We start from the raw sequence: 12,152 nt of genomic DNA on the forward strand, positions 1-12,152 counted from the left end.
GCTTTAAGTCTATCAAATACATATTAATGACAGATGTTTCAGTATCTTTTGCTGAAAAATCCGATTTCCAGTTTTAAAAAAATGCTTCTAAACACTGCACTGACAATCCTTGAACTTAGCACTCGCCTTACTCAATATATTTGTGTCTCAGTTTCCTCATCTGAATAATGGGACGCGGGTGGAGAGTGAGCAGGATTGAGGGACTGCTAACAGCCCAATTCCAATCCTAAATGATTTTAGTAGTGCAGATTTTAAATTAACGCTTTGGAAAAATATACAAATCTCTCCATCCCCTATAAATCATTTATTAGAAGGCTATATTACTTCTCAGGGTGAAAAAAACCACCTGTCTTATAACTCTCTGAAAAGGTAGGCAGGGAATTTTATGAGTCCACCAAATGTAAGAATAGTTGTCTAGGACTTACCAGGAAATGCATTTTTAAACTACACATATAGAAAAAAAATGTATAATCAAAATGCATTTTCTTCATATTTAGTGACTTTTCTTTAAAATTAATCTTGGTTGTTGTTAGTGGCCATTGAGTCGGCTCTGACTTATGGTGACCCATGCACAACAGACCTAAATGTTGCTTAGTCCTGCATCATCTTCATGAGCACTGGCATGTTTGAGTACGCTGTTGTAGCCATTGTGCAGTGCCTTCCAACCTAGGAGGCTCATCTTTCAGCAGTCTATGCCACAACTCTGTTGAGATCCATAGGATTTTCACTGGCTATTTTTCAGAAGTAAATTACCAAGCCTTTCTTCCTAGTCTGTCTTAGTTTGGAAGCTTCCTTGAAATCTGTCCACCATGAGTGACCCTGCTGGTATTTGAAATACTGGGGGTATAGCTTCCAGCATTATAGCAATATGCAAACCACCACAGTATGACAAACTGACATGGGTGTTGAAAAAGAATCTTAATAATAATTACCATGTTTACTAACTCTCATTTCATTAAACTGAGATGATTCACCTAACTTGTAAAGAGAGCCTGTGCTAAAGGAGAAGTCAATAGCACAGGTATTATAAACGTTTTTATCTGGCACTGCATATATACAGCATTGGTGTACCTGAAGTTGAGAAAATTTGCATTAGAAAAATAATAGTTACCCAGGAGCACACACAGGAGTTTTTGGAAAGCAGAACATCCTGTTCTACTCAGTTCACGCCTGGTTCTAACTATCCTCTAGAAGACCCAAGTTGGTCATTACCTTTCTGACTGATGTTGAGCTGACCTCAGTTGCGGGAGGTGCCACATGGCTCTGTGTCCACCGCCCCTCAACTCACAAGTTCTGTGTGAGGGCTACAAGAACTCACAAAAACTTTTTATTTAAAACTCTGAACATATTAACCATAGAGCATCTTATGTAAAGGTGATATAAAACAGTGGAAAGAACAAAGCCAAAATAATGACAAGCCTTCCAACGTTCAGTTTGTAAAATCTGGCAAATACATTAAGTATTTAATGATGCTTTTACAAACTATACAACTATAAGGCATTGTTATATTAATACACATTACCTAGCTAAGTTATTATCATAGCAGAAAGTAAACCAGGAAATTGGTGAGATAATTATCCACTATTAGAGTTGCTTTGATAAAAGCTGGATTTTATTAAAGGTCATTCATGAGCATTAGTAAATGACATGTTTTATAATATTTTTTATTTTGGCTTGTATAAGATACAAAACTAGCCAAAATTTTCATACATAAACAAACACTTATTAAGAGGTCTTCAGAGCTTCAAGTACAAAAACCACAAGGATAATTTTAAAAAGCTGTTAATTTTTTTTCTGCTAAGGATATTAGTATTTTGTTAGTAGTATTAGCTTCCATAAAAAATCAAAACAGACATCTGGAAGAAGCATTCTGTAATGATATTCAAAACAGACAAATCTCACACTAAGGCACAATCTGTAAAGGCCTGAGAACGTAGTGATTCATTATCAATTATATCCATTCAGTGCAATGGTGAACTGAAGAACTGCAAAGCTGGAGGAATCTAGCCCTACAAAAAAAAAAAAAAAAGTTTCCTTCATTGTATTATTTAACGTTAGGGAAGCTAGGCTAAGAAAGGGAGCCCTGTTAGCACAAACGGTTAAGCACTAAGCTGCTAAAGGTTGGTGGTTTGAACCCACCCAGCAGCTCTGCAGGAGAAAAGACCAGTTTGTTGATCTGCTCCTGTAAAGATATAGCCCAGAAAACACAGTTCTACTCTGTCACATGGGATCACTATGAATTGATATCAACTCCACAACACTCAACAGCCTAAGAGGAAAACTATATAAATTTAAAAATACAATTTATTTTTTTTTCAAATTGTACTTTAGATTTACAAAGCAAATTAGTTTCTCATTAAACAATTAATACACATAGTTTTGTGACATTAGTCGCCACCCTGATAGGTTAACACTCTCCCCTTCTCGACCTTGGGTTCCCCGTTACCAGCTTTCCTGTCCCCTTTTGCCTTCTTGTCCCTGCCCCTGGGCTGGTGTGCTCATTTAGTCTCGTTTTATGGGCCTGTCTAATCTTTGGCTGAAAGGTGAACCTCAGGAGTGACTTCAGTATACGGGAACTATTTTTCAACAAAAAATAAACATAAAAATCATGAAATTTTATGAGTGAAATGTTTAGTTGTTATGCACAAATAACCTATAAGAATTGGTTAAAAAAAATATTTAAATCCACAATAAAGGGATGACTAAGATCTACAGAGAATCAGGCCTGAATCCCGTTATAAATTTGAGAAAATGTACTTTTCTTCCTTTTTAAGTTCATGTGGAAAAATCTGCTTCCTCTTCAAATCATATTATTTAATATCCCCCATTATTTTTTAATTTGTTGAGACTGTACACAGAACATTCACAATCCAACAATTTGTACATGTACAATTCAGTGACATTGATTGCGTTCAAGTTGTGCAACCATTCTCACTCCCTTTTCTGAATTGTTCCTCCCCCACTACCATAAACTCCCTGCCCCCTAAATTTCCCATCTTTCAGTTGCTGTTGTCCACTTGAACCCATATAGATAGATCTTGTCTTAGGCTGGGTTCTCTAGAGAGCCAAACCAGTAGAGCATATAAATACATTGAGAGATTTTTATCTAAGTAAATGGCCCACGCGGTTGTAGAGGCTGGAACATTTCAAGTTCGTGGGTCAGGATAGAGGCTTCTCCTGATTCACACAGCCACAGGAGCTGATGAACCCAAGATCGGCAGGTCAGTCAGCAGGCCTCTTGCTCACAGGCTGCGAAGATTGGTGAATTCCAAGATCAGCCAGCAAGACAGTAGGTAAGCTGCAAGCTCAAGTCTCAAGAAGTGGAGGTCAGATAACAGGAGCCAGCTGCAGCACCCGGAGCCAACAAAAGCCCATGAGTCTTGCCAGAATGTCTACTTATGTATTCGATGCTGGCCACACCCCCAAGGAAACGCCCTTTCAACTGCCTGGCTACTCGCAGCAGATTCCATCACAAAGGTGATCTCAACCTCAATGATACACAGATCTTAAACAAGTACAATGCTAAAGGCTGAATTCTTCATTAGTTATGCTATTGTTTGGTTTTAAGAAGACTTCAGGGGATATTTTTAGTTTAAGGTTTAAGATTATATCAGGGTAATAGTTTTAGGGGTTTATCCAGCTTCAATGGTTCTAGAAAGTCTGGATTTAATGAGAACCTCCCATTATTCTTCTAGGATAAGATGTTTAATGAGCTGCTGACACATGACGCACCTATTCTTCTGCAAGATTTGGACACATATTTAGGAGGGAAAGAGTGGTTTGTTGGTAACTCCGTGAGTATGTTTTACATTTTAAAAGATATGAGCAAAAAGGATAAACCAAAAGTAAAAACTGAAAAAAAAAAAAATGTTACCTATACAGAGGTATTTGTAAGTTAGAGAGCAGAGATAAAAGCTAAACTTATTTGACTGAATCTTTATTTAGCATATTTGACAGTGGAGCCATAAAATATTTTATGTAATCTTAAAAAAAAAAATTTAAAGCTATCACTAAAAATCAAAAGCAAAGTGAAATGAACCTGTGTCAAGCTGGTGCACACAGTGCACAGAAAATACACAATGAAAATCTATTTCAAGAAACTTGATTATGTATCTCAAGACAGATATTTTTTCAGGACAAGAAATAACAACCATACACCATTCTCAGTGATCATATTGTTAGTGGTATTGTTGGTATTCTTTTTAAAAATATTTTTATATCTATATTGCTGGATAAAGCAACAAGAAATTATATTGATGTCACTGAGAACCAAAATGTTCAGTGTGGGAGAAAGGAAATAGAGATGTAAGATCAACGAGATTAAGTAAAAATCCTATTTCTGAATTTATATTGATGTATTTCGTTTTAAAATAAAGCAGGATTTTGTGTCTCTCTCGAAACAATGACCAATCTGACAGTAGTCCTGAGCATCCCTAGCACCCAGATTCTCGGCTCTTAAACACTGAAAGAAACCAGGGCTCCTTGTAGAAATGGTCCATCTCATCCCTTCTTTTTCATCATAGCCCCCATCGACTTACAGATTTGTCTTCCCCCTTCTAAAATAAAAGCTGCATGAGAAGGGGCTTGCATCACATCTTACTCCCCAGGAGATGCCTAACACCTAGACCTGTGCGTGGCACACAGTAGGCATTCAATAAATATTTGTGACTGAACTCTGAACCCTATAACCAATTAATCTCTCTTGGCTGACAGATGTTTAGTAAGCCAGTTCATGAAACAACAGGAATAAACTTTATTAAACTCCATACAAAAAGAACACTAAGAATAGTCCACTTTTAAATTTCACTCTTTGATATTCATCCAGAATCAAATAACATCATACAAATTAGTTTGCTAGTCACAAAAGAAAAACAAAACAAAAAAAAAACCACACAAAATGAACAACTGTACAAGGAGGGTAGGACCACACTATCATCACTCTAATCTGGCGATCAGTCCTGGCATCCCACTAATAATCGTCAGACCACCATATGTGTCTCCTGATGGGATGCGGTATAATGTAGTTTAGCCTGAAATGTTTAACTTGAAACTATCAACCTTTCAGCTACAACTTCCATTCTGTTCCGTAAAAAGGAGCAAGGTAAACAAGATGAAGTAATCACACAAATTCTGAAGATAGGACATTCTGTCGGACTAGAATGGGACTGAAGAGAGTTAAAGGATATAACCAGATGGAATGCATGGTCCTGGACTGGATCCTGCTTTGTCCTGTAAAGGAAATTTTTGGAATAGATGGTAAAATAAGGATTGGGTATTAGATAAGGTGGACATGTATTGCCACAGAGGCGGAAACTGGAGAGGGCTACAAGAGTATATATATACATGGAGTAATATTACACACACAGAAGAGTATCTTATACAACTAGATATTAACAAGTAGTAATCTCTTTGGGTGATGGGAGGACGGCGTTATATGTGTTTTCCCAATTTTCTGTAATACACACACTGTTTTTGTAATAAAAGACTGTATTAAATTAAAAAGAAGCTATCTTTTGTATTAAGAAATTAAACTTAATTTTGGAATGCTGATAGTTATGCCTTTTATGTTCAAATGAAAAGTTTTTGTTTCTTTTAAACTAGGTAACTTGGGCAGATTTCTACTGGGATATCTGCAGTACCACGCTTTTGGTCTTTAAACCTGACTTGCTGGACACCCATCCTAGGCTAGTGACTTTACAAAACAAAGTCCAAGCCATTCCTGCCATCACTGACTGGATACAACGGAGGCCCCAAACCAAGCTCTAGATGATGCACACTGCCTTCAAACTTCTTTGTTCTTCACAGCATCACTCCCATCAGATATGACAGCTATACTAGCCTGCCAGATAACTCACGTATTCCCCCCCACCAGTTCCATCAAGACTTTCACTTTTGCCATAAACTACTTTAAAAGACCGAAACCAAAGAACATTTAGTTTCCAGTGTCTTTTTTCAGAAGAGCTTCACTCATTTACAGATGAGGAAGAATAGTTTACAAAGCAGGCAGGCCTCGCTTTGCACTGGTTCTGACATGCGTGAATTTCAGTTACCACAGGTTAGTTAACACCAGTTCCCCAATGGCATCGTTCAGATTTCAATTACCACAGTATATTAACTGTAACTGTGTAAAGTTCAAACTCTGCTGCCAGCTCTTCAGACCACCAAGCACTGTGTGAATATCAGTCGCCCATCATGCCCAGAGACTAATCATGGCACTTGTCAGTGATTGGTCACTGTCTTAGTCATCTAGTGCTGCTATAACAGAAATACCACAAGTGGATGGCTTTAACAAAGAGAGGTTTATTTCTTCACAGTAAAGTAGGCTAAAAGTCCAAAAGCAGAGCATTAGCTCCAGGGGAAGGCTTTCTGTTGGCCTTCTCATCAATTTTCCCCCAGACTAGGAGCTTCTCCTCACAGGGACCCCAGGTCCAAAGAACATACTCTGCTCTTGGCACTGCTTTCTTGGTGGTATGAGGCCCCCATTCTCTGCGTGCTTCCTTTTCCTTTTATCTCTTTTAAGATCAAAGGCGGTGCAGGCCACACTCCAGGGAAACTCCATTTACAAGGATCAGGGATGTGGCCTTAGTTAAGAATGTTACAATCCACCCTAATCCTCTTTAACATAAAATTACAATCACAAAATGGAGGACAACCACACAATACTGGGAATTACGGCCTAGCCAAACTGACGTACCCATTTTTTGGGGGAATATAATTTAATCCATGACAGTCACTGACCAACTCTTACTCATGCACAGACAGTAAAGCATGTAGTTGTGTTGCCTCATTATTTCCCAGCGATAAACCTACTTAATATTTTACAAAAAGTGGGTCATCCAAAGAGGAACTGACAACAAAGATGAAAATGCAACAAAGAAATGAAAAGTGATAATGCCCCTGTGAAGTTCAAATTGAACATAAACAGTTAGAGAAGAAACAGCTGACTGTGAGAATGTTGACATTATAGCCACTTACTAGTTTCCAGACATACAGCCAGACGAACTTAGTGAAGGATGAACTTATCAACATGAGGAAATCGGTTGTGACGAAAAAAAAAAAAAGAAGATATCCCAAAGGAGGTGACACTTGGGAGAACTTCACTTTAAGGGAACAGAGATACTTCACAGCATTGAAAGAGCAGAGGACAAAACGCTGGAAGCTAATCCAAACTGAGAAAGAGTGTGACAACTCACCAAAGCATACAAATAAGTTATAGAAGAAGGGCAAGTACCGTTCAAACTACTTTTGATAAGATTTAAAAGCAAAACAAGAAAACAACACTGTAATTCTCAGTATTTCTAATATTTTAAATTACAGTATTTTTTTTATTTAAGTACAGAAAGGGACCCTGGTGGCACAGTGGTTAAAGTGCTCAGCTGCTAACTGAAAAATCAGCAGTTCAAACCGCTAGCTGCTCTGAGGGAGAAAGATGTGGCAGTCTACTTAAAGATTTCAGCCTTGGAAACCCCATGGGGCAGTTCTACTCTGTCCTATAGGGTCGCTATGAGTCGGAATCAACTTGAGTACAGCAGGTTTTTGGTTACATAAGCGTTGGCTTTGCTAGTTTTTCATCTACTTAAAAACGTATAACAAACAGTAAGTTTATAATGCTTTGACAAAAAAGTTTTAAAGGTCATAGAACAATCATAAACCTTCCAGCAATTATTGCCTTGTACAATTTCAGAGTGCAGTCATTTTTATGGTCTCATATTACCATGGAAAGTGAGAACTGGCTGGATAAACAGGCAATTTATACAGAAATCTTCCAAATGACTATACATTCGGGCCCTCCTCCTCCCAACATTTAAAGCATGTAATTATGATTGAACATCAAATTTTGGTTTATTTTACATGTTACTATTAACACGGGATTGTCTATTCTCAGCATGTCATGTTATTTTTGAAACAGACTAATGAAACAGATGGCCTTCTACTTGGAAAGCAGTGCAGAGAAAATAAAATATAAGACTTGAAAAGCCACTCTTCAGACAAAGGTTAGACTTGATGATAAGACATAAAATGATACTGGTGAGGAATGAGCTTCTTAGCTCAAGTAGACACATTAGACTATGCAGGCAGCTCCTGTCTGGAAGTAAGATGAAAAGGCAAGAGGGAGACAGGAGCTGGTTGAATGGACACGAGGAATACAGGGTAGAGAGAAGGAATGTGCTGTCTCATTACAGGGAGAGCAACTAGGGTCACATAATAATATGTGTGTAAGTTTTTGTATAAGAAGCTGACTTGAATTGTAAACCTTCACTTAAAGCACAACAAAAAATTAAAAAAAAAAAAAAAGAGTTGAAAAGCCAAGAGAGGGGTGTGCTGGAAGAACAAAGAAAAGGAAAAAAAAAGCCCAGGTAGGTATGATCTTGCTTTAGTGCTTCTTTCCTCCCAAAAATGTTTTATGAAATGGGAAAAAACGTTAAATATTTTATAATTACTTAGGATTATACACAAAAACAAAGTATGTTTCCTAAGTACCCTGCTTGTTTGGATTAAATTTCCTTGCCATAAGTGGTTAATAAATATAGGTTATAAGTGAATCCCATTGCAAAGAATTCTATTGTATCAACAAGGTTTTCTAAAGAAAGACAAAATCTTTCACAAAGAAATTCAAATAATACACTAGATAGTGAAGGTAGTAACTTTTCCTCCCTATTATACATAGTCATTTCCCTCTACATAATTACATACTGACAAGCTTTCATGAAAATAAAAATTACTAAAAGTCATAAATACAATGCTTATCCAAAATTATGACATTTCAACATAAGATAATCATGCCTGCTCATTTGTATAAATCATAATCAAAGTTAAAATGCGACAGGTTTCATAAGGAAATATTTCAATCATAGCATCAACTCAAACCAAAAAAACCAAACCCGTTGCCATTGGTTCCGACTCAGTGACTCTACAGGACAGAGTAGAACTGCCACATGGGGTTTCTAAGGCTGTAAATCTTTACAGAAACAGACTGCCACATCTTTCTCCCGCAGAGTGGCTGGTGGGTTTGAACCACCAACCTTTGGTTAGCAGCCGAGCACTTAACCACTGTACCATAAGGACTCCTATAGCATCAACATAACCTTTAAATCATCTTTTTGTACTGAAGGAAAAACACGTTTCATCATCCTATCTTGTATCCAAATTAAGTGCCTCCTTGCTTAGACAAAGAGAGAGGAATAAGAGAGAATGAGAACTGAAGCAGGTATTTGTGTATTACATTTACAACCAGAAAAACAAACATACATTTTAGCAAAAGTTAAAACATCCAATTCCTTAATTTTATGAACTGGCTAAATGTCCTGCTTAAGATCGCACAGATAGAAACCAAGTCTTTTGATACCCCTATCTCTTCATGATACAGTAACACCAACTGCTAGAAACAAGGCTAGTTAATGTTTGAGTATAAATACCCGCTGGCATAAAGCTGCAAGTCTATGGAGTCAGGAATAGTTATGAGAAAACACCATAAGGCATATCTTCTATTCCTGTGTGACTTGCATAAAATGTTACTTCACTTGGTCTGAGAACTATGGCTTTACTTTCTCTCCTTACTGATGATTTTAACTGACACGGTTCAATGACGGGACTAATGAAAATACACGCTAAGAAATAAATTCCAGTTTAATGAGAAACACAATATTGAGCACACAGTATGATCTCATTTGTGTTCAATATTATATTTTTTATAGGTGAAGGGAGAGAGGGCTGGAAACTATTAAAAAGGGTATGGGAGAAAAGAAAACTTATGCTCGAAAAAATCTTTATTAAGCCTAAGACATAATAAGTATTATAGGGAGAACCCAACTACATTTCACTAGAGATAAAAATACGAAATTAACAATAACAAAAGAATGAGCCTATCACTGAAGATACATTAAAACAGAAAAGCTATGAGAAACCCATTATGAAATTTTAAAAGGTAATATTCCCAACAATTTGACTAAGTGATTTGGGGACTGTGACAGCAGTGACATCTGCAGAGTCCTTCTACCCTACTGCACTAAAACATACTCAATATGTTCAATACCTTTAAGACTGAGTAAGTCCATTGAGTTGTATGAGCTTTCAGAGCCTAAAATATGTTGAGGATCACTTTAAGAGCTTCTGATGCCTTCTAAATCCAGAGGGTTATATTACCTAGCATCTTAGCAAGCAAGGATGCCTTGAAAGGTATGATCTCCAATAATTAACAAATCTTTGATTTATAAATAAGTTTATTTATACTGATATTTACATAATAAAAACAAAACACGTAAAACTCACAAGTTATACAAAGAAACTGATGTATAATAAAAACAGCAATATAGACTGACAGGCAAAAATGTAAAGAAAGATTTAATAAGGAGTTAAATATCAAATAGACGACTTTACCTCTAAATTTCACTTTGTCACCCACACTGAATTGGAATTGAACAATGGCTCTCTCTTTAGGAGGTCCTGTACTGGAAATTCTGGAAACTGGTAAATTATATTTTGATAAGGGTTTAAAGTTAATGACCTATTTCCATGCAGTACCTAATGCTGCCTTAATACAAAGTCACATTCAGTCTGCTTTGAAATGAAATTGCTTTAGTTAATCTGTTCTGCCAAGTTAGAAAAATGGCACATACATTTTGCTGATGCATGAAATGTGGCAGGAATGGGCTATTATTTAGAGAGAACTGGAGCAGAAGTGACTGGGCAACAGTTTTAAGAGAAGCAAAAGCCAGGGGAGGGAAATCAATGAAAACATGCACAAGAATAGAATAGGCAGACTAATAAGCACAGTAAGTGCACCTGGAAAATGAACAGAAGGAATTAATCCACGGAGCAAGAGAAGGTCTTCTTTAGTTACTATTCACTGGAAAACAACTTAGTGCCGAGCCAAACAAATTTAACAGAAGTGCTTGAGAGGACCTGGGGGATGTCAGTATATGGATTGCCACCTTTAAATTCAGGTTGAGTTCTTGTTGACAGTGGTGAACATCTGCTTCAAATAGCAATAAAACTAAAGCTATATAATCTATACAGCCGCATTATTTAAACTAACATAATCAAAAAGAAGTTCAAATGAGACAAGCAAAAACAAGACATAAGCATTGTCAAATAAGGCACATGTAAAAATCTACACACATTATCCAGTGAAAGACAATATATATATATTTGGAGGTAGAAATAATTACAAAAATACTGACATTTCTAAAGCATTAGCATATTTGTTACAAACAATCACCAACTAATCCCCATTCAGAAACTGCTTTGTAAAATGATTATTCAATATCTTAGGGACTACATATTTGTGGCTTTTTTTTTGAAATTTCATGTGTGAGAATCTGAAGAATTCAGTTAGTGGCAAAAAAGTTGTCCATACTATGAGAAATGCAATATGGAAATTATAAAAAGTTATAAATGTTCATAAACCCCATGGTCATCACAATAGAAATGTCCTTGAGTGCACCAAGTTGATACTTCCTCGCTGATTAGGACTCACAATTTTACAGGCCCATTGAAGTTTTTAGTAATGTAGCTATATCTGCTGGCATACTCCCTTCATCACCTGCAGGACAGAAAGCAGCATTAGAAGTTCATCAAAACTTTTTGTTTTGGATCAAACCTAAATATAAAATCTAAAATGATAAAGATCATGGGAAGAAAAAATATGGACAATGTTAGGAGCCCTAACACATGGCATAAACAGTATATAAAACATTGCTAACAATACAGAAGAAAAACTAGATAACAGAGCTCCTAAAAATCAAACACCTATGCTCATCCAAGGACTTCACCAAAAGAGTAAAAAGACTACCTACAGACTGGGAAAAAGTTTTTAGCTATGATATTTCCGATCAGTGCCTGATCTCTAAAATCTACATGATACTGCAAAAACTCAACTACAAAAGGACAAATAACCCAATTAAAAAATGGGCAAAAGATATGAATAAACACCTCACTAAAGAAGACATTCAGCTAGCTAACAGACAGACACATGAGGAAACGCTCACGATCATTAGCCATTAGAGAAATGCAAATCAAAACTACAGTGAGATTCCATCTCACCCCGACAAGGCTGGCATTAATCCAAAAAACACAAAATAATAAATGTTGGAGAGGTTGTGGAGAGACTGAAACACTTATACGCTGCTGGTGGGAATGTCAAATGGTCCAAC

The 12,152-nt window shown here is 36.7% G+C and overlaps 2 protein-coding genes across 9 annotated transcripts in view; one reads left to right on the forward strand and one right to left on the reverse strand.

Moving 5' to 3' along the window:
• HPGDS (hematopoietic prostaglandin D synthase) overlaps window positions 1-10,267 on the forward strand; it is a 43,756-nt gene extending 33,489 nt beyond the window's left edge. For 3 of the 4 annotated variants that reach the window (XM_023553237.2, XM_023553236.2, XM_003414076.3), the window contains 2 exons: window positions 3,696-3,794; window positions 5,602-10,267. In XM_023553237.2, coding sequence (XP_023409005.2) covers window positions 3,696-3,794; window positions 5,602-5,766 — 264 coding nt within the window. In that variant the 3' untranslated portion in view covers window positions 5,767-10,267. Of the gene's footprint in view, window positions 1-3,695 lie in introns of all 4 variants that reach the window. The other variant, XM_064285539.1, reaches the window with a different exon arrangement.
• SMARCAD1 (SWI/SNF-related, matrix-associated actin-dependent regulator of chromatin, subfamily a, containing DEAD/H box 1) overlaps window positions 10,203-12,152 on the reverse strand; it is a 91,779-nt gene continuing 89,829 nt past the window's right edge. For all 5 annotated transcript variants that reach the window (XM_064285535.1, XM_064285534.1, XM_064285537.1 and 2 more), the window contains one exon: window positions 10,203-11,542. In XM_064285535.1, the coding sequence (XP_064141605.1) occupies window positions 11,481-11,542 (62 nt within the window). In that variant the 3' untranslated portion in view covers window positions 10,203-11,480. The remainder of the gene's footprint in view (window positions 11,543-12,152) is intronic.

Source organism: Loxodonta africana, chromosome 5 (genome assembly GCF_030014295.1).
Source record: "Loxodonta africana isolate mLoxAfr1 chromosome 5, mLoxAfr1.hap2, whole genome shotgun sequence".
Taxonomy (NCBI): domain Eukaryota; kingdom Metazoa; phylum Chordata; class Mammalia; order Proboscidea; family Elephantidae; genus Loxodonta; species Loxodonta africana.